Source organism: Thalassophryne amazonica, chromosome 11 (assembly GCF_902500255.1).
Source record: "Thalassophryne amazonica chromosome 11, fThaAma1.1, whole genome shotgun sequence".
Taxonomy (NCBI): domain Eukaryota; kingdom Metazoa; phylum Chordata; class Actinopteri; order Batrachoidiformes; family Batrachoididae; genus Thalassophryne; species Thalassophryne amazonica.
In genome coordinates, this window is record NC_047113.1 from 49,626,343 (window position 1) to 49,647,952 (window position 21,610).

Genomic DNA, 21,610 nt, shown 5'->3' on the forward strand with positions numbered 1-21,610 from the left:
GGAAGGTTTGACATTTTTAAAATTTTGACAAGATTCACACTCCGCTGTCTCCCTGCGCACCTGTACAGTAGGTGGCAGCATCCACTTAATGTCATTTACTATCTGCCAGTGAACTATAAGCAGAAAAGTTTGAAATGTTTCAAACAGGTTTCAAAGTTGGTCATTGCCGTAGCAATGGAAGGTTTTGGTGTCCTTCACAGTCACACAAACTGTTGTTGGAAAATGAAACATCAATTGCTAAGTTTTGAAGAGGGGGGAAAAAGGTGAAAAGCTCATACATTTCACAAAATCACATGCACAACTCACTGGGAATTGATTCTTTACTTTATTTTGTTTTTGATAATATATACAGAATAAAGAGAACAAACAGACCATAGTCTTGGTTCCCTTTTTACTTAGAATGAGGGCAAATTATAACAGCAGCAATAACAATACAGTATAAGGCAGGGGTGGCGGCCAAGTGGTTAGTGCACTTGGTTTCAGTGCGGAAAGTTCCTGGTTCAAACCCCACCCCCTGCCCTTCCTGACGCAACGCTGTGTTATGTGGAGTTGTGTCAGAAAGGGCATCCAGCATAAAACCTGTGCCAATTCAACATGCAGATCCACCTTGGCGACTCCAGCCGAAGGGACTTACTAATAATAATAATGCAGTATAATGTACTAAACCCAGATACCTCCAAGTGAAAGTTGAGCTCAATAAAAACAAACAGCAAGACTATTTTGAAAGGGGCATGTACAAGGCACCAGTGTGGGCATCAGTCAACAGCCACAAAGAGATCTGGATTTAAGGCGATTCAGAAGGTGAGACATCAGCGTGGATTAAAGGGAAAATGAACCTCTGGTATACAAGTATCACATCCATCCCTGTTGACAGAAATTATAATAAATCACCACAAGCAGTTTTATAGGAAGGTGCATCAAGCAAGAAATATCATGTGCCAATAAATGAAATAGAAATGTAAATTTTTTTTTCTTTCATAAGAAAACACATTACCTGCACTGTTCACAGTCCTGATGGCATGAATCAAACCCATATTTGGTACGGGCACCATATGGCATAAGGTGGGATTTTGGGTGTAAAATGTGGATTCACCTGGGTCAGATATGCTATTACCAAGCTGCCAGACAGAGCACATAGAAATATTACACATCAGTTCAAATTGCTCAATAACGTGCATTCCATTATCTGACTGACATTTTAATAAATAGTTTTCATAATTAATTTATTCACATGTAAGAAGAGATACATAAAAGTATATAAAACACACATCATACAAATAAAACAATGAAATCAACAAACTGAGTCAACTTTTGAAAGGACAATATGATCAGCAACATCTTTTCCATAAGCAAACTACTCTGTTGCTGAACCAATACCTTCTAGCATTCAGTTTGGATATGTTTACCTCAAAGACCATTCGTGGCCTCTGAGTCCACTATACAGTCTTTTCTCAAAGAAAATCTTCTAATTAACTGATTCAAAACCATACATTAATTTGTACATTGCATTTAAATCCCCTCTAACTCTTCTGCTTTGCAAATTTGTTGACCCTACATTTTTTAACCTATCCTCATACGACATACATGTGCTGTAATTCAGATTAGATGCACATCTCTGAACTTTTCTAACAATTGTTTATCTCTTTTGTAAATAAGGTGACCAGACATGAACACAATATTCAAGAGGAGGTTGGACAGAACTTTTGTACAATATAAAAAAATGAGTTGAATGAGTTATGAATTGTCTATATAAGTGAATGTTTGCTTGATCATACCTAGCCCATTATTTGCCTTAGAGAATAGTGTAATAATAAATTAATCATTCATAAGAAAACGTTTTGGAACAGAAATCAGTAATGTGGTTCATTTGGTCTTTTTCTAAGAAATGGTTATATGTCTTCTGTTTATATATATTCTTTAAAAGATGAACATTTCTTAGAAAGTCTCCACACAGCATTAAACTCTCTCCCTCTTTTGTCCATCTGGTGAAGCAGGACTGTCTGCACACGGTGAGTGTTTGTCAGAAATACTCTACTTTATCTATCTAGTAAAAAAAATAAATAAAATAATAATAATAATATAAAATAAAGTACTTGCTGTTTTAGTCACAGTCAAACACAAGTCCACCATTATTATGTTATTTATAATGTATATGTACTTGATTCTGGTTATACCATCATTCATACAGAATTCAGTCTAAGTACACATTTGCTGTGAGGATACAAATATAAAAACACACACTGACACATAAATAAAAATTGTAACTGATGAACTTACAACACGTAAAAGTAGAGTGCAGCTGCTATTACCATGGTAATAGACTCTCTGTGGGAATCAAAAGCAAAAACAATTACAAATGGAGAAACGCTTCATGTCAAACGATCATTTAAATGTGATCATAAACATTCCACATTATATTAGGGAGGGGTGTTAGTTCAATTTTTTTTTTAATCTATAAATGTTTGCATGGAATATGGAAATATACATGGAATAAACCATAGCAGGATAAATTTTGGGTCATTTGGTTCCAACAACCCATATGGACGGAGCCAGTGAAGATATCGGGTTCAAAAATGGACAAAAATATCGACAAAAATGTCATATCTTGAGAACCGCTGCACCTAGAGACTTGAAATTTGGCCCCAAATGTTGCTTGACCACAAGTTTATATTCAACTTCTATAGTAACAATAAGCCTATCTGGTGTTTGTTAAGAGTAACTGACAAAAAAAACCTATGTAGTTTTTATTTCAGGAACATCAGTTGAGTATAATCATCACATGTAAAGAATGACATGGCCACAATTAACTAATTCTAAGCAACAGAGTGGTTTTCTACGTCAACAGCACATATATGACACACACATTACTTGAAATTTTGAAACGCTCCGTCCCAAATGGGTTTTTGGAACCAAATGACCCAAAAATTATACTGTTATGGTTTATTCCATGTATATTTCCATATTCCATGCAAACATTTATAGATTTCAAAATTCTCCCTAATTATATTTGTGATGATCTTCTGATACAAGTAACAAATGTAAATAAGGTAAGTTGCTCAATGTGGAATGTGTTCAATATTTAATCAAGGGTTGGAAACTAAACATGATGTGACAAAGGTCAACACTCTGAGATAACATTTGATTGAATTTCATATGGTTAAACGATTTCCAATGCCCTATGCACACACACACACACACACAAAACACACAGTGCTACCAGGATAACACACACAGATATGGTATCATACACAAACTGTGAATTACTATTATAATTATTACTTCAAGCTTCTTTTGAACAAAACAGATTTTGAACAAAAACTTTCACATCAGATCCAGTAAAGTTTACTAAACTTACACAAAAGGCTAGAATACGTATGGAAATCTAAAACAGAGTAGATCAAAAAGTGTTACTTCATATTTTGTAAGTTTGTAGTGATGAAATGAATCACGAGACTGTACAAAGATACAAAGAGTAAAAACTCACCCTCTGCCTGGTCCTTTGGGAATAACACACAACAAGAATCCTACAGCCACCAGGGTCACAATGGTTAGGAAAAGCACAAAAACGTCTACCATGTCGACTTAGAACCAAGAATACTAGTGAAAACACAAACTTCTGACTTGAGGTAATGTTTTTGCCCAAAGTACTGAGCAGCTGGAGGCAGTGAGATCACATGATGGTCATCTAGAGGAGGACTCTGTGTGTGAGAGACAAAGAGGGAGGGAGAGACAGACAGACAGGGGAGCTAACACAGTGCATCTGGAAAGTATTCACAGCGCTTCACTTTTACCACATTTTTTGTGTCAGAGCCTTATTCTAAAATGGATAAAATTAATCTTTTCCTTCAAAATGCCAGCCACAATACTCCATAATGACAATGTGAAAACGGTTTTCTTTTTTTTGGGGGGGGGGGGGGGGGGGTGCAAATGTATTAAAAATAAACTACGAAATCACATGTACATAAGTATTCACAGCCTTTACCATGAAGCTCAAACTAAATATCCTCATGTTTCTACAGCTTACTTGGAGTCCATTTGGGGTAAATTCAGTTGATTGGACATGATTTGGAAAGGTACACACCTGTCTACATATAAGGTCCCACAGTGGACAGTGCAAGTCAGAGGACAAACCAAGCATGAAGTCAAAGGAATCGTCTGTAGACATCCGAAACAGGATTGTCTTCAGGCAAAAATCTGGGGAAGGGTACAGAAGCATTACTGCTGCTTTGAAGGTCCCAATGAGCAGTGGCCTCCATCATCTGTAAAGCAATCCACCAGTTAGGCCTGTATGGTAGAGCAGCCAGACGGAAGCCACTTAGTAAAAGGCACATTGCAGCCCACTTGGAGTTTGCTAGAAGGCACCTGAAGGACTCTGAAACAAGAAACAAAATTCTCTGGTCTGATGAGACAAAGATTGAACTCTTTGGCGTGAGGCGTCATATTTGGAGGAAACCAGGCACCATCCCTACAGTGAAACATGGTGGTGGCAGCATCATGCTGTGGGGATGTTTTTCAGCAGCAGGAACTGGGGGACTAGTCAGGACTGAGGAGCAATGTACAGAAACATCCTGGGTGAAAATCTGCTCCAGAGTGCTCTTGACCTCAGACTGGGGCGATGGTTCATCTTTCAGTAGGACAATGACCCTAAGCACCACAGCCAAGATATCAAAGGAGTGGCTTCAGGACAACTCTGTGAATGTCTTTGAGTGGCCCAGCCAGAGCCCAGACCTGAATCTGATTGAACATCTCAGGAGAGATCTGAAAATGGCTGTGCACCGACGCTCCCCATCCAACCTGATGGAGCTTGATAGGTGCTGCAAAGAGGAATGGGCAAAACTGCGCAAAAGTCCACCAAGCATGTGGCATCATATTCAAGACTAGATGCTGTAATTGCTGCCAAAGGTGCATCAACAATGTATTGAGCAAAGGGTGTGAATACTTATGTACATGCAAGTTTAGTTTTTTATTTTTAAAAATTTAGCAAAAAATAAAAAAAAGAGGGAAGAATTAATTTACTCCATTTTGGAATAAGGCTGTAACATAACAAAATGTGGAAAAAGTGAAGCAATGTGAATACTTTTCAGATGCACTGTATAAAGCTTTAAGCTTTTATTATTATTACTACAACTGCAACTATTACCATGGGTATTAGAAGTTTGTTTTGCTTTGCACCCTTATTTTTATTTAATTATGGTGTTGTCAATCTAAAGGAAGAGTATATTAAGTGTGCTGGTTGTTAAGGAAGTGTCAGACATTAAATTTTAAAAATAAATTCAATCCATTCAAACAAAAAAAAAAAGCAGACAAGCAAACTGTACAGCTTGTGGATTAAGGACCTTGCTCAACAGCACCTTATCCCTAGAAATTCAGTCACAAGCATGTAACCTCTAAGCCACCACGTGTTACAATAATCCATTAGATTTTTGAATTTCAAATGGGTTTGCATGTATATTTGCTACATCACAAATTACTTTCAGTATGACAGATTTTGCTGGTAAATGGAAATTTTAATATTCATGCTGGCAAGCCAACAAATGTTCTCATCTACCATTCTTCTGTGTTCTGCATACTTTTGATCATTTTTATTTCAATTAAGCAAACATGGCAACATAACATTCCTCCCCTTTTCGCCTTCTGATTATGCTCCCCTGAATTAAAATCTCAAGGATGTCATTTTCCTGTCTGTAATACTGTAATACGTAATACTCGTACAAGCCTAAAGCTGGCCAGTCTACAAAATTTTCATATTTGACTGTATCTGTGAAATTTTGGGCTCCGATACAGGTGAAGATCAGTGAACCTATTTTTGACCATGTTTTCTTTTTAAATCAATTTCCAAATGTTCTTTTACAAGCAACAGTGGCTTCCGTAGACTCCAGGACTGTGACTGGCAGCAAGGCTTCCAAAGCAACACAGCAGGCTGTCTTTATTTTACTGGTAGCCACTGTTGCTTGTAACGTACTTGACAATGCCACAGAACCCATTACACAATACAGTATTACTAATGTATTACTCCTTACAGCAAAAACAGAGGACCCAAATCACTTGGCTGAAGCAGTGACCAAGTCAGGATGCCACACTCTCCTAAAAGAGCTGGCTGAGAATGTACAGAGGGTACCAGTCCTTCTAAAGGTCACCCAGAGTTGTTTGAGAAGTTGCTGACCAAGATGATTCTTCTCAAGACAGACACCTATCCAGACAGCTGTTAAGCCACAAACCCAAATTGGCTGCAACACTGTAGCCTTTGGCATCAAGCATGTCCTATACATGATCTCTGTCAATTATTGCAAATTTTGATGCCATAAAAAAATGCAGTAGACCTGAACCCCAACTGACAATAACAAGATCCCATCACAGGTGAAATGTGCTGCAATTAATGTATCAATGTACAATCACGCTGTAATGTGCAGTCGCAACACTGACGCATCTGGCTCCAGAGTGCAAAGGAGTCTCACTGTGGTTTTCAGTAACATTTAGCAGAAGTCACTATGTACTTCATAACCACTACACCACTACACTACACAACCAAATCACTACCATCCACCCTGATATTCTAAGATATATATATTTTTTATTTTTGTTCACCCAAGGATTTAGGATTGATGCCCTGCATTTTTCCCCAAATGTGGACACAGGCTCCGTGAAGACATTTTCATGTTTTATGCAGGTATTTCCAATAAAAAGTGGTAACCAAGAAACAAACAGGAGGATGGCCATCTGCAATGAATTCATGGAAGAAATATAACCATATTTCCACCACTAAAATATGAGAGACACAGTGAAATCTATTTTTACAGTTTATTGATAGCAAAAGATCATTTTCACTCCTGCATCTTCTCAATGGTCTCCTCCTTATATTTGCCCTTCTCCTTTCCATGAGCGCGAGATTTGGCCTTGCGCTCCAGGATCTTCTTGCGGTCTTTGTCCAGCTTTAGTCTGGTGATGACCACCTGTAGATTAAAAAAAATATATGGTTTTTAATCAAGTCACAACATGCCTTTCTGGCAATGGGGATCCTCCAATATTTATGAGGTTAGTGAGTGAGATTACTTCAGTGGCTAGAGATGTGATATCCTGGTACCCTCTGGATTATTACACAAAGCAATTCTAATAGACATAAGTAAATGAGACTCAGGGCTGAGTGGTATGACTCCAAATGAATACCACATCTAGAAACTAAATCATCAAAGGGAGATTGCGAGACTCAAGATGCCTACGGCCGCTGCTGAACTTTAAATCATGGGTTAAAGCAATAAATTTTCATCTGACTGAAATTTTTTCCTGGCAAAAATCAATGCCAGCAATTCCCTAAAATGTGGTGGGGGAACACAGTTTTTTTTCCTCGATAAATACAATAAACACATTATACAGTATACAAATCTATTCTAAGTAGCCTCTAAGGAGAGACAGACAAAGCATAAAAAGAATGCAAAACCTGAACTTAAAGGTACATGAAAGGGTGGTGGGGGGCAGGGTGTAGTCTTGATTCTGGAGGATCTGTGGGTGCTCCCCCAGAAATTTTTAAAAAGAGCAAGTCAAATTTTGTATATTCTGGTGAATTTTAATGGGTATGAAGCCCTCTGAAACAAAGAAAACTCACTTCAAACTGTCAAGTAAAAATTCTTTGTCTTTTGTAGTATTCTGATCGGTTCTATTCCGGTAAATGTGCCAAAAGCAGTGATGCCGGTAACGCGTTACTTAGTAACGCGTTACTCTAATCTGACCACTTTTTTTTAGTAACAAGTAATCTAACGCGTTAATCTTTCCAAATCAGTAATCAGATTAAAGTTACTTCTCCATGTCACTGTGTGTTACTATTATTTTTCATAAACTTGGTCCGTGGGCAGGAGGTCGGGGTTCGACTGAACTGCCCACTTTAAGCGAACTGTGAGCTTTTCATCCGCGTTTTTTTTGCAGCTGCTCGACTTGTCCTCACCTCTTAAAGGTGATCAGCACACCTGCACTGAGCTTTACAAAGACATTTTTATACTGTTTTTCCTCCTTTATTTAGAATTGTGTGCTGAGCCACTCTGTATCTGGTCGTTAAAAACAGCTGATCCTCCGCGACGCGTCAACAACTAACACTTTTTTCCACTCAAATGCACCTAAACTCTCTTTCTGAGGACCACATGATGTGAAAACACAATAAAACTTTCTTACCTGTAAATCTGGTCATGTTTTCTGCATAAATAAATGTTATCCATTCTTTGTGCTCAAACGCCAAAGCAGGGGCGAATCCAGATGGAATGGGGGCGTGGGGCAAGGATGTGCCCCCCACAACACCCCTAGATTAAAGGTCCAGTTTTGAAGCCGTTTTTTACTACAACTACTAATATTGCTTAAAATAATAATAATTTCGACAAGTAAAATGTTTAGAGAGAATTTAAATGTTAGAAAAATATTAGAATTTAATAGTTACATTTATAAACAATGTAGGTTCAAAATTGCAAGTTTTACTGTTACAGTGCTGTCAACAGTTAAATATGAGGTCAAGAAAGAGGTCTTTATTTTACTTTTTATAAAACAAGTATTTATTTTCATTGAAGTCAAGAAAGGGTGACTATAAAGTGAGTTTTGGCAAAACAGGTATCATTGTCATGTTGAGGTGGCAGAGGGTTGTTTTCGGCAGCTGGGAAAAGTAACTAAAAAAGTAACTAGTAATCTAACTTAGTTACTTTTACAATTGAGTAATCAGTAAAGTAACTAAGTTACTTTTTCAAGGAGTAATCAGTAATCAGTAATTGGATTACTTTTTCAAAGTAACTGTGGCAACACTGGCCAAAAGGGTGCCGTGTCGCTGGCTGTACAGTCAATAAAATACAAAATTAGGGCCTAAAGCAACTGGCAAGGTTGTAATAAAGTTATGATGTTATATTCTCATCAAAACATACCTGGAGTAGTGTTTTGTTTTATTTTGCACATACATACATACATACATTGTGTGTGTAAAACACACCACAAAGACATTTCCATCAGGTTTCACCCAATTATGAGCATTTCTAGATGCCTACAGCAACTATCTCATCACTGACAACATATTACAGCAAGAGTCCACAAAAGTATTTTAAAGGCCTGACTAAAGTGTAATATGTTATTTAATAAGATATTTTCATGAAAAAAGACACAAATGTGCAGTTTACTGCATTTTATTTTTTTCTTGTGTAAAAACACAACTTAGATGTTGTTTGACCGAAACAAATTGTCATTAAACTTAAATAAAACAGGGATGAAGTGGAGGTGTAAGAGTCACTAGGTGTTCACCAACCCTGTTCCTGGAGAGCCCCTGACCTGAATGTTTTCCTCATCTACCTACTCAAGTCACACCTGATCTATTAAAAGTGGGGTCTTCCAGCTCTTGATTGGCTGAGCAGACCTGATAAGAGTTAACAGCATGGGAGTGGAACAGGGAGAGTTAGGAGACATGCAGGGCAGGTGTCCTCCAGGAACAGGGTTGGGCACAGCTGCTGTATACTGAATCACAGCCTTTGATTCAACCATGTACATTAAGTGTTGTGCATCCAGGTAACTCATGTATTCTGTCAGTCTATATCAATATTCAAAATCTAATTTATCTTCATATCTGTTCAACCAAGTGTTCTACCACATAGCAACAACACTGATAGAAATATTGCATTTATGGTACACATAAAGGTCAGAGATTATTAGGCAATGGACTGAGCTGAACAGTATTTTTTTTTTAATATGACAATCCCAATATGAGTGAAGTAAAGCTGCTTCTTCTGAATAAGGTTTAACCCAACCCCGAGTAGTGAATAGTGTTCAAAATAGTTCCTCAGAATCAAATGACAATGATCTATTTTAGCCGTTATATAAAACAAATAATGAATGTTTATATAAAACAAATAATGAATGTTTTTACATTCTTTCAATGGTAAGTAAGTCCCTTCGGCTGCTCCCTTGTTTGCACTCGGGGTCACCACAGCAAATCCAAGGTGGATCTGCATGTTGAATTGGCACATGTTTTACGCCTGATGCACTTCCTGACGCAACTCCACATTACATACCATTCAACTCGGATTTGCCTCATTGAATGGTATGTTCCAGCTTTAACCGCATGAAATATTCGTACCATTGAACTCATAAACATTCATTACTTGTATAATATAATATCTTGGCACTCGGTCATAAGCTTTCTTTAAATCCACAGTCGAACAATGCAACTCCTTCTGGCCTTCTCTACACTTCTCCATGAAAATGCTTCTTTGAACATTGCTGGTCTTTGATGAATAAGCAGTAATAAGATTAATTTTAGGGCTGAAACGATTAGTCGAGTAACCCGATTACAAAAAATGTTCAAAGCAAATTCTGTGCCTCGAAGTTTCGTTTAACGTTGTAGTACATATGCCAGGCCTGTGTGTGGCGCTGCAACGTACCCAGAAAAACAACAGAATAAGATTAGAGCATAATAGCTTATCAAATTAGCAATGATAGCTACTGCTTTCCAATGCAAAACACAGAGTAAAATAAGGCCTTTTAAGAGAAAGAGGGTCCACGCTGATCACCTGAAATAGACTTACTGCGCATTTAAAGCGACGCAGTGTGTTTGTCTATTTTTAAAAAACACACGGTCCGCTCTACGTGGGGAGTGACTATTGACCCGGCGGCCAGCTGCTGTCTCTCTCTACCTGGTGTGAGGGGATCTCATACCAGGCAAGCCACAGCTCCATCCCCAGCTTCACTGACCAACAGCAGAAGTCCACCATTTCTTTTGTGTTTTGCTCAGACTCGCACTGGGTGTTTCACTTTTTAATTTTTGCTTTTTTGGGTAACACACAATGCTTCACAAACACAGTAACTTAACCCTCTGGGGTCCGAGGGCATTTTTTGGACAGTTCACTCACCTGGCATAAATGTTTTATTATTGCTGTTAACAGCTCTCATTGCATCCCACAATCAAGTTTTATGTCTTTTTTTTTTCAGAACAACCTGTACTTTCAAAATATATATATATGCTATAGTTGTGTTTTATAAGTGTAACAAAGTTTACAATCAGAAATAAGAAAGGAAAAAAGTAAAGCAGAAAATAATTTCCCACACATTTATTCAAAACACGCAGCAAACTATAATAAACTAGTAACACATCACTCCTAAAAACAATCTTTGGTGTGTTACGTGAGGTGAATCTGCCCTACGACTGGATTTTGGAAAACCATGTGACGGTGAACCAATTCCGATTGGACACTCACATTGCTCACGTCATCACACAGCTTCTATGAGGAGTACAAAGATGGTAGGTCAAAAGTCCGCGGAGTTAACTTTTCAGCAAAAAAAGTAAGTTTCTATCTCATATCATTAAAAAGTTATTTATAATTTAGTAAAGCTTGGTCTCAGCCGTCATATACGACAGCGTCGGCCCCAGAGGGTTAAATAAATTTATTTTATAAAAAACTGAATGCAAGGCTTGCATGTTCAACCTCCAGCTGAAATGCATCTGCTGAATCACAGAGTAAGAGGGATTTTAAAAAAAACATGCAGGGACCCAGCCAACCAACCTTGATAAAAAAAAAAAAATTAAATTAAAAAAAAAACTTTAAAATGGTTAGTTTGAGAAAAGAAAACAGAAAGCCACATCCTATCAAAATTTCAACAAAATGTCAACACTTTGGTGCAGCGACATTGTGCATCTGCTTAAGGACAGCCCTGGACTATTTGATGTTTAAAAACACAAAATATTTTTATCCAATTAATTAATCGCCAGAATAATCAATAGAATACTTGATTACTAAAATAACTATAGCTGCAGCCCTAATTAATTTCATGCTTCTGTATGCACCTAATTTTAGATTAGTTCCCCACTTGTGGTACCAACTTCTGACTGACTACTACGAAATTCGACAGGTATGAAAGAATGTGCAGCCTGTGGTTCAGATGACACTCATGACCAAAGCAGAGGCTGAAAAGTAGGTTTTAAGTATGTTGCAATTTTGCATAAAAAATAACAGGTAGAAATGGGCATAGCCCACTATAGAACATTCAGTACCCTTAAAAGATTATGAGAATGTATATATTTTGATTAACAGTTGGACAGCTGACTAATTTTGTAAAATGCCTTTCTGGACAAAATGCATTATTCATTATTATAGCACCACCTGCAGGTGAATAAATGTAAGTCCTGGAATACAAGTATTATCCATAACACTTTCAACTTCTACCAGTTCTGAAAATGGCACCTTTCCATCTTGTAAGATCTAGGCTGCAGTACAGTAAAACTCAACTAACCCATCATCGAATAAACCAGATACTCGCACTCACCAGACAAAAGCCCCAATGTTTTAGTATGGTTTTCCATGTATATACCGGATTTTGTATAATGGATTTTCGCTCACATAGGACAAAACGTCCCATCCCATCGCAGTACATTTCCATTAAAAACCCCTCACATGTACTGGACAGAGTAGTCTGGCTGTGCCCAGTCGCAACAGAGGTATGAAATGAAGTTCAGCACCAACACTCACAGATTCGACTAAAGTGGATAACGTACTTCCATGATTAAAAGCCCGGGCGTTAATTTTTTTCAAACCTTGCTCAGACCCGGTGTCACATCTTAAATCATTCTAAAGTCAGTTTTAAGCAGAAACAAAGCCATTTAAAGCAGAAACAAGGGGATAATTGGTGAGTCGCTACTGACGCTTTGAAATGACGGAGGCACAGTGAACGCATCAGCAACAGCTCGTCTCGCTGTGGTGCTCTGATCCTTTCCTCCGTCTTTTATTATGAAATAATGCTGAGTTTATGTGGAAATGATTGTTGTACAAAAGCCTTAGATATCTGTCACTGAGATAGATGATGACTGGAGTGCAGCTGTAAGCAGAAAAGAGGTGATAATCGGTGAACCACGGCTGACGCACAGAAATGACCCATGCGCAGTGAAGGCAGGGTGGACTGATTTTTAGGGGGGACCATTTGGTCTGCGAGACCGACGCGTAAATGAGGCAGGCCTTTATTTAGGGCCAGCAATTATGAACAAAATGCTGCTTGCTGTCTGCACTGTAATACTGTGTTAAGTTTCATACATATCCCTGGGTGCGGCAAACCATAGACGACCGCTTTAGATTAGAGCCCTCTGCATCGCTGAGATCCCTCTCTGTAGCCTTCCACGCACCTGCTAAACGACAGAGACTGCAAGGGCTGTGATTGGTCACTTTTCAGGTTGCGTACACCGATTACATTTTGATAGAGGAACGGTTGGCAGAAAAAAAAATGGTGCAGCGAACAACTGTCACAGTGCTTTGGTGCATATTCCTTTGTTTGTTCTGTGTATTATTCCTGTGATATGCAACGGTTCCCAGATCTCTTTCACTTGGACAGAGCTCATGAAGATTAGGGGAATAATGGTTTTGGTACTGACCCTTTTTGCACCATTTTTGTTGGACCACTTCACGAAGAGGCCAATATGGAAAATTGGCAACTTCCTCCCATTTTCATGAAACTTGCAGAATTTGCTCCCAAAAAAGGGGCCTCTTTAAGTTTGAGTGCAGTGTGGCAAGCCAATTTGGCTGTAGGTTGCCACCTGGTGGCCAAATAGGAACTCCTAGTAAGTCCCTTCGGCTGCTCCCGTTTGCACTCGGGGTCGCCACAACAAATCCAAGGTGGATCTGCATGTTGAATTGGCACAGGCTTTATGCCGGATGCCCTTCCTGACGCAACTCCACATTACATGGAGAAATGTGGCAGGGGTGGGATTTGAACCCGGAACCTTCTGCACTGAAACCAAGTGCATTTACCACTTGGCCACCACCCCAGCAAACTCCTATTCTATCCTATTTTGGCACTGAATCCAAAAAGGGTCAAAACTAAAACCAGCCACAAAACTCTCTTTACCACTGAAACTAGAGATGCTGAGTGACACTGTGAGCCATATTTCATCACTTTGGACTTAGGGCGCATGGAGAAATCACGGTGCGAAAAAGTGTTAATTTCGCATTTTGGATGCATAAAGCGCCCCTTTACTTGTGCGCCCAAAGTCAACAGCCAAAGTTTTCATCAAAATCAAAGTAAGAGGTCCTAATCTATCATCAAAAGACCTTGGCTGACTAAGGGCGCAGGCCACACCGCCCCTGTGAAAATGTGCGCAATTACAAAAAATACTGATGTGCAGCACCACCTATGGGCTGCGTCCTGAGTCAACCACCAAAATTTTCACGTTTTTGTAGAGTCCATAACCGATAGACTAACACGAATGAAAATCAATTTGGTTCACTCAGGGCACATGGAAATACGAGGTCTGTTAGAAAAGTATTGTACCTTTTTATTTTTTGCAAAACCTATATGGATTTGAATCATGTGCGCTTGCATCAGCCAAGCTTGAACCTTTGTGCAAATGCGTGAGTTTTTTCACACCTGTCAGTTGCGTCATTCGCATGTGGGCAGGCTTTGAGTGAGCACTGGTCCACCCCTCTCATCAGATTTTCATTGTCAGGAAAATGTCTGAACGGCTGGAGCAGCGTCGGGACGAAGCCACAATAGCGGAGAACAAAAGCAAGTCCGTGTTGGAAGTCTCACAGGACATGTTGTGACATGCCCAGCTCTCCACAATTTCTCAGATACTCACTCAACTAAAAAGCCATCGAAAGCCGTCTGAATCTTCTGAATGGTGGAAGACCTAACACCATTGCGGCTTCGTCCCGAAGCGCGAATGCCTCCGCACGTCTTTCATTACAAAATCTCCTGTAACAGTGGAATCTGACAAAAAATGGCTGATGTCCACCTTTTCTGCCATTTCTCTGGTAGTCACACGACATCCTGGATCAACACAACCTTCACTTTGGAAATGATCTGGTCAATTCAGCCTGTCGATGGCCGCTCGAAGCACGGCGCGCCCTCAGCCGCTGTGGGCCCTCTTTAATCCGGTTGTAATGCTCCTTAATCTGTGTGATGCCATAGGATTTTCAATGAAAGCCATCTGAATTTTCCGAATGGTTTCCACCTGGCTGTCTCAGTTTCTTGAAAAATTTGATGCAGCGCTGCTCCAGCCGTTTAGACATTTTCCTGACAATGAAAATCTGACGAGGGGTGGACCAGTGCTCACGCAAAGCCTGCCCACAGGTGAATGATGCAACCAACAGGCGTGAAAAAAACTCACGCATGCGCACGAAGGTTCAAGCTTGGCTGATGCAAGAGCACGATTCAAATCCATACAGTTTTTGCAAAAAATAAAAAGGTCTGATACTTTTCTAACAGACCTCGTATGAGCATTCGAAAACCTAAATTTTGTGATTTTGCCATTTTGGCTCATTTTGATGCCAAATTTCCAGGACCTCCAAAAAAAAGTGGACCCTATCACGAATTTAAAAAAAAGGGGGGAAAAAAGTGATTTTTGTTCATTTCTAACATATTTATACCCATAAAAAATTGGGACCAATCTGAAGGGGTCATAAATCACCACCTGCCTGACTCTTAGAAAAACTTGCTCTTAATCTGATTACTGATTTGGAAAGATTAACACGTTAGATTACTCATTACCGAAAAAAGTGGTCAGATTAGAGTAAAGCGTTACTGGCTTCACTGATCCTGGGCGACTTCAACAAAGGTAATATCCCCCACAAACTTCTCAAATACAGACACCTTATTAAATGTCTGACCAGAGAATTCTGGATCACTGTTACACAACTATGAACAATGCCTATCATGCCGTCCCCCGTGCTGCACTGGGCCACTCTGTCCATGCCATGGTCCATCTGATTCCCACCTACGGGCAGAAACTAAAGCTCTGTAAATCTGTAGTAAGTCCCTTTGGCCGCTCCCTTATTTTCACTGGGGGGTCATCACAGCCGATCCAAGGTGGGTCTGCATGTTGATTTGGCACAAGTTATACACCGGATGCCCTTCCTGACGTAACTCCACATTACATGGAGAAATATGGCAGGGGTGGGGTTTGAACCGGGAAGCTTCCGCACTGAAACCAAGCACACTAACCACTTGACCACCACACCTGCAATTTTTTTTAAATTCAGCATTATTTCATAATAAAAGACAGGGGAGCGATCAGTGCGACAGAAGCACGTCTGAGTTTGATGTGGTGATACGCATACGTCATTTCGGAGTGTCAGCAGGAATTATCACCTTGTTTCTGCTTAAAACGGCCGCGTTTCTACTTAAAAACGGACTTTAGAATATTTAAGAGGTTTTACTTTGTCATCCGATTGTTAACTCATTGAGTGCCACTGACGCTTAAACGCGTCTTTTCAGATAGTAACGCTCAGCGCAAAAGATGCGTTATCGCGCCAATTACATTTTTTTATGGGGGGGGGGGGGGTAATCAGCTGATCTAGCTTGTGTAAAAAAATTAGAGTTGTAATCACAAGGGAACCCATTCTGTGGGTGGTAGCAGTGTGAGTGTGGACCGGAGCGCGGCTCGCTCTCCACCCTTGTGTGGACGTCTTACAGTTGTACCGCTCCTAATCCGAATGGTTTCCACCTGGCTGTCACCCAGTGTCTGTCAAACTGTGATGCAGTCGCGCTGCTCCAGTCATTCCATCTTTTTCCTTGGAATGAAAAAACGCTGAGTGCACGACACACACCTCAAAGGCTGCTTACAAGCAAATGACGCAATCGACAGGCTCATGCAAGCACACGTGATTCAAATCCATCAGGTTTTTGAAAAAAATAAAAAAGGTCCGATACGCGGGAGCCAGAGGGAAAAGACGCGCCACTGAGAAGAGACAGACGGAGTCCCTCCCTTGATGTTTTTTTTTTTTTTTTGGGTGCATTATACAATAGGATCACTTTTCATAATGTTTGAGATGTCACTGAAGCAAAAACAATTATAATCAAAGACATTTTCTCCTTGAAATGTTGCTTGTCACAAAAAGCCAATTTTCTCTTTTTTGTCAGAAATCAGCATTTTTAGTGATACCCACCCATGTTCTGCAGACAATTACTAAAGAATGGAAAGAGATACAAACTTTTTTTTCTGATGATAAAGGAAAGTCTGAAGTTTCTTTTGGTATGTTTGTCGTTGACATAGACATAGAACTCAATTTTCTATGGGTCTTGAAAAAACACTCAAATGCTGAAAAATCCTGGCACTGGGATGTTCTGAACTTTGACAATGGCTGGCACTCAATGAGTTAATAATCCCATTATTTCTTTTGGGTGTAGAGTCAGACTGAGATCGTCAGACTCATACATGCTGCTTTTGCACTGTGATCACTCCCCCGTCTTTTATTATGAAATAATGCTTAATTAAAAAAAATGCAGGGGTGGTGGCCAAGTGGTGCTTGTCATTGTATCAATGTTCAATAGTCAAATCACTACAATGACAATACTCAACATACAGCCCAAACCTCTGCAAGTCACAAGCTAAAAAAACTAAACATCTGCAGCATACCATTTCCAAATTCAGTATTTTAACGTTTCCTATAACCCCCCTGCAGGCCCCCTGCACTTCCCAGATTGCGGCACCAGCAGAGTTCAGAGCATGTAAACAATGGCTAGCAAGTATGTGGATGCCGTTGATCCGGCGAGTTCATGGGCGATTATGATGACACATTCTCCCAAGTTGAAAGAGTTATTTAGAGGAGGCGTAGCACCTGCAACAGACTTCTGCCGTGCCCCGATGTTGTCTTGTTCATACGTCACGAGGTTTGTTTACATTGTGCCCTGAACAGGAAGTCTGCTGAAACTGACCTCTCGCATTAGTCACGGGCCGCGAGATTCACAACTGCGAAACAGCGAATGGACAATTCCAGTCATCTTAAGCTGAATTTAAGTAAGAATAACTCAGCCTACAATGTCTCACCTTGCTAGGATGGATGCCGACATGGACTGTGGTTCCGTTGGCCTTTTCTCTCTGCACACGCTCAATGTAGATGACATACTTCTTCCTGTACACCTGCACCACTTTGCCAATCTGCTGGCCTTTGTAGTGACCACGGACAACCTGTTTGTTTACAAAACAAGATGTTCAACCAAACGCAGCTTTTTCAAGCAAAGCACAACTGACATTTGCAAATCAACCAACAGTACCTGAACTTCGTCATCTTTGCGGATGGGCATGGACCTCACGTTGTGCTTCTGACGGAGCTCCTTGGAGAGGGGTGAAGACATAATCTTCCTTCTAATGTGTGAGGGAGCATTGAAATGCCTCTTCCGGTTCTTGCGCCGGGATGAAGTTACAAAGGGATTCCGCTTCATTACGCTATAAACAAATTACCAACACTTTAAAAGCTTGGACTGGACACTGCTGCGTTTAATGACTCTATACTCATCAAATCATTACATCATTCTGCAAGTAAAATGTTGGACAAGCTAAGCATTAGAATGCGCAAATGGTGCCAAGAAACCCCTCTAACAATTGTACAATTTTCTCCCAGTTTCATTAACAAATGTACAGGAGGAACAGCTTGTTGGGTATTTTCTCCTCCAAACATTTTTAAAACCTTTAACAAGACAAACAGAGTCAAGAAACACCAGTGAGACAGAAAATCAAATATTACGCGCGGAGTGCGGCCAGGCTGTACACCAAGGCTACACTAAAGTCTGGCCTGCTTTTCCGCTCTTTTTATTAAGAGACGCCCTCATCACATAAACAAGAAACTTGTCCTAAGGGTGGGGGTAATGACGCAAGACAAGTTTCTTCCCATAACATAAACGCATACGTCAATAAGTGCAGCTGTAAGGAAGAACACTTCAGGTCAGCACATCTCGTTCGTCTGTTGCAGGTATCAGCTGTTCTGCATCTGCCTGAAGTGTCCTGTCTTCCACACTCCTTCACACTAAACACCACATCACAAACGTCAAAACAAAATTGAATTCTCAGGATTGCATTAAGACAGGTGCAAAACAGCACATCTCCGTTCTCATGAGAAAGAAGACAAAGCTAAACAAGGTTGAATAACACGTACGTTCTCAGGGTGAAGTGCAAAACAGCACAACACCGTTCTCATGAGAAAGAAGGCAAATGTACAAACGTTTAACAGTGATAACATGTATACAAAATCTCTAACACAGCTAACTATTCATATATAACAAGAATTAACACACGAAGCTACCGCTAACAAGCTAGCACAACAGCACAAACGTATTCCGTAAGGCGTCTTTGTGGGGAATAAAATACGATATTTGGGCAACACATACTAAAATAAATTGGAAACCAGTGTTCGTGAAGCTAAGGTTATTTGTTAATGAGTGTATGGAAACAGGCCATCATTCTACATCGACATGCTGATAGTGACGGGCGACACAGCGCAATTTCACTCAATACTCATAGATTTTGTTCAATAATGGGCTTTATTTGATTGTGACAAGATTAGTGGGCTATTGACATTTTGATGTGGGCAATCGATGTGGTCAGAGAAAGGATGGACGGTGATAACGTTTATAATTCTCTGCTCTTGGTCCTTACCCTTCCGATAGCTCCTCTTTGGCCGGCGGAAAAGAGATTCGACAAGTACTTCCGCTGGCATTAGTTCACACCGGAATCTCGCGAGATTTCCATAAACGTAAAAACAAGACTTTGCAAAAACAGTGCAAGAAACTGAAAAATATCATGTTACGAATAAGAATTTTTTAAAAAGTTAATGAATTAACCAGTTATCCAAGGCGTGAAAACAATTTTCATGTGTTCATTTTACAATATGATGCAAAAATACGGTACTTTCCGCTAACTGCAACTACAACAATTGCCAATAGATGGAGCCACTCAATGTTTAGATTTTTTTTCTTCGACTAATAAATGCAATGTTATACAATGCTAAATAGAGATGCAAAACCAACACCTACTGACATGATTTTTAAAACCACACACATTGTGTATATTAAATGAACAACACAATATAGATGTATGATGTTATAGTAAAATAAGTGAGAATGACAGAAATAATATGACCATGTTTTATATAAAAAAGGCAGGTGAATTAATGAAATAATGTTCCAAAAATGCGATTTTATTTACTTTGTTTACACAGATTGATATGAGCAAAGAGTTAAAAGCCTCCAAATGTAACAGTCCACTTATAATGTTCATTTTGTGCAAGTATTTTCAAAATACATTCAATAATTTTTTTTCAATTTAAATACTCCAAAAGATAGTTTTGACACGCTTGTTGACATTTTGATTCCCAGTCCTTTAAAAATTAAAACTGATATAAAAATTCTATCATAAACAAAACAATATTGTGCTTGTGATTTTTCCTCTACACACAGGGCACTGTGAAAAGGTTTCAGGTCCACTCACAGTGCCTAAAAAATTAATTTCTATTATTACTGAGGTGTTGAAGCTATAGCTTTTGTTTTAGGTAAACTCCTTCTCAGGTCATAGTTGATACACAGTTATTGGCTTGTGCTGTGTAGGTCAGGGCAGAGTTCTAGCATTTTTTTTAGAAATGTGTTCTGGCTCCTACACTGTTCAAAGCTTACATGGAGTGAGTGTTGGTTGGGCTGTGGGAAAATATTTGTTTAGGTTTCTTTCTTAGCAAGAAAAGGGTTACTGGCCTTGACGTCTGGGATAATGCTGTGATCTTTGCATACTAGTCAGTGGATACCTTGATTGCTGCACTTTAGAAGCTGAGTGAAGAATTGGAGCTCCTTGGTTTGCCATTATCCTAGCTCAAGACTAAAGATCTAGATCAAGGCTTTCATTGACTTCCTGGGCTTGGTCATTAGAAGTTTATCTCTATGTGTATATGGTGAAAGTGTTGAACGTTTTGGCCTTTCCCTGCATGATCCTGCACTCAAGTGCCTCAGGACCAAGCACTTGGAGATGGACAAGAACACACCCACATTTCACCTAGTGGTGGCAGAGTAAATAGTAACTTTTGAAAGGTGGGGATGAACTGGTTGTCTGCTTGGGTGGTTGCCATCCAGAACGTTGGGTTTTTCCTGTATTGTGATGGATACAGTGACAAGCACCACCAGCACATTCTTTCAGACCTGACTTGCAATGTATTTGGTTCTTGCTATATCTTTTTAAGTGATCAATCAACAAATCGATATTTTCAAATTTCAGATTCATTTGTTTAGTGAAACAGGGAGGAAGTAAAATGACATTTCATTTTTGCTTGAACAGGAATTGTTTGACTTTTCAGATTAGATTTTCCTGTTGGCCCAATGATAAATATAGTAAAGAACGTCAAACATGATGTTTTTAAAATCTAAATTCTCAGTGCCACAAACTTTTGCACCTGCACTGAATATGCGAAACCTGGATAAAAAAAAAAAAATCTAGAGCACTGCGCTCATGGCTCAAACCTCAACCAACACTAGTTTCCATCCATCCATCCATCCATTTTCTTCTGCTTTATCCGGAGTCGGGTTGCGGGGGCAGCAGCTCAAGCAAAGCCGCCCAGACGTAGTCCCTCCAGCGTGTCCTGGGTCTTCCCCGGGGCCTCCTCCCAATGGGACGTGCCCGGAACACCTCTCCAGCGAGGCGTCCAGGGGACATCCGGAAAAGATGCCCGAGCCACCTCAACTGACTCCTTTCGGCGTGGAGGAGCAGCGGCTCGACTCCGAGCTCCTCCCGAGTGACCGAGCTCCTCACCCTATCTCTAAGGGAGTGCCCAGCCACCCTGCGGAGGAAACTCATCTCGGCTGCTTGTACTCGCGATCTCGTTCTTTCGGTCATGAGCCAAATCTCATGACCATAGGTGAG

The 21,610-nt window shown here is 39.9% G+C and overlaps 2 protein-coding genes across 4 annotated transcripts; both read right to left on the minus strand.

Moving 5' to 3' along the window:
• Positions 1 to 411: 411 nt before the first annotated feature.
• On the minus strand, positions 412 to 3,889 carry LOC117520223 (V-type proton ATPase subunit e 2-like). 2 transcript variants are annotated; one of them, XR_004563574.1, is made up of 4 exons: positions 3,485 to 3,889; positions 2,278 to 2,325; positions 995 to 1,118; positions 412 to 864 (listed from the first exon to the last, which is right to left on the minus strand). XR_004563574.1 is itself a non-coding variant. In XM_034181535.1 (3 exons), the coding sequence occupies exons 1-3, from the start codon at positions 3,574 to 3,576 to the stop codon at positions 1,025 to 1,027; spliced, it is 234 nt and encodes a 77-aa protein (XP_034037426.1). In that variant the 5' UTR covers positions 3,577 to 3,889; the 3' UTR covers positions 412 to 1,024. The 2 variants fall into 2 exon arrangements, 1 of the variants encoding a protein (XP_034037426.1); XM_034181535.1 differs by having other exon boundaries at positions 412 to 1,118.
• Positions 3,890 to 6,782: 2,893 nt separating this feature from the next.
• On the minus strand, positions 6,783 to 19,496 carry rpl26 (ribosomal protein L26). 2 transcript variants are annotated; one of them, XM_034181576.1, is made up of 4 exons: positions 19,367 to 19,496; positions 17,989 to 18,160; positions 17,762 to 17,902; positions 6,783 to 6,950 (listed from the first exon to the last, which is right to left on the minus strand). In XM_034181576.1, the coding sequence occupies exons 2-4, from the start codon at positions 18,154 to 18,156 to the stop codon at positions 6,822 to 6,824; spliced, it is 438 nt and encodes a 145-aa protein (XP_034037467.1). In that variant the 5' UTR covers positions 18,157 to 18,160; positions 19,367 to 19,496; the 3' UTR covers positions 6,783 to 6,821. The 2 variants fall into 2 exon arrangements, with proteins under 2 accessions (XP_034037467.1, XP_034037468.1); XM_034181577.1 differs by lacking the exons at positions 6,783 to 6,950; positions 19,367 to 19,496 and adding an exon at positions 17,668 to 17,705 and having other exon boundaries at positions 17,736 to 17,902.
• Positions 19,497 to 21,610: the final 2,114 nt, after the last annotated feature.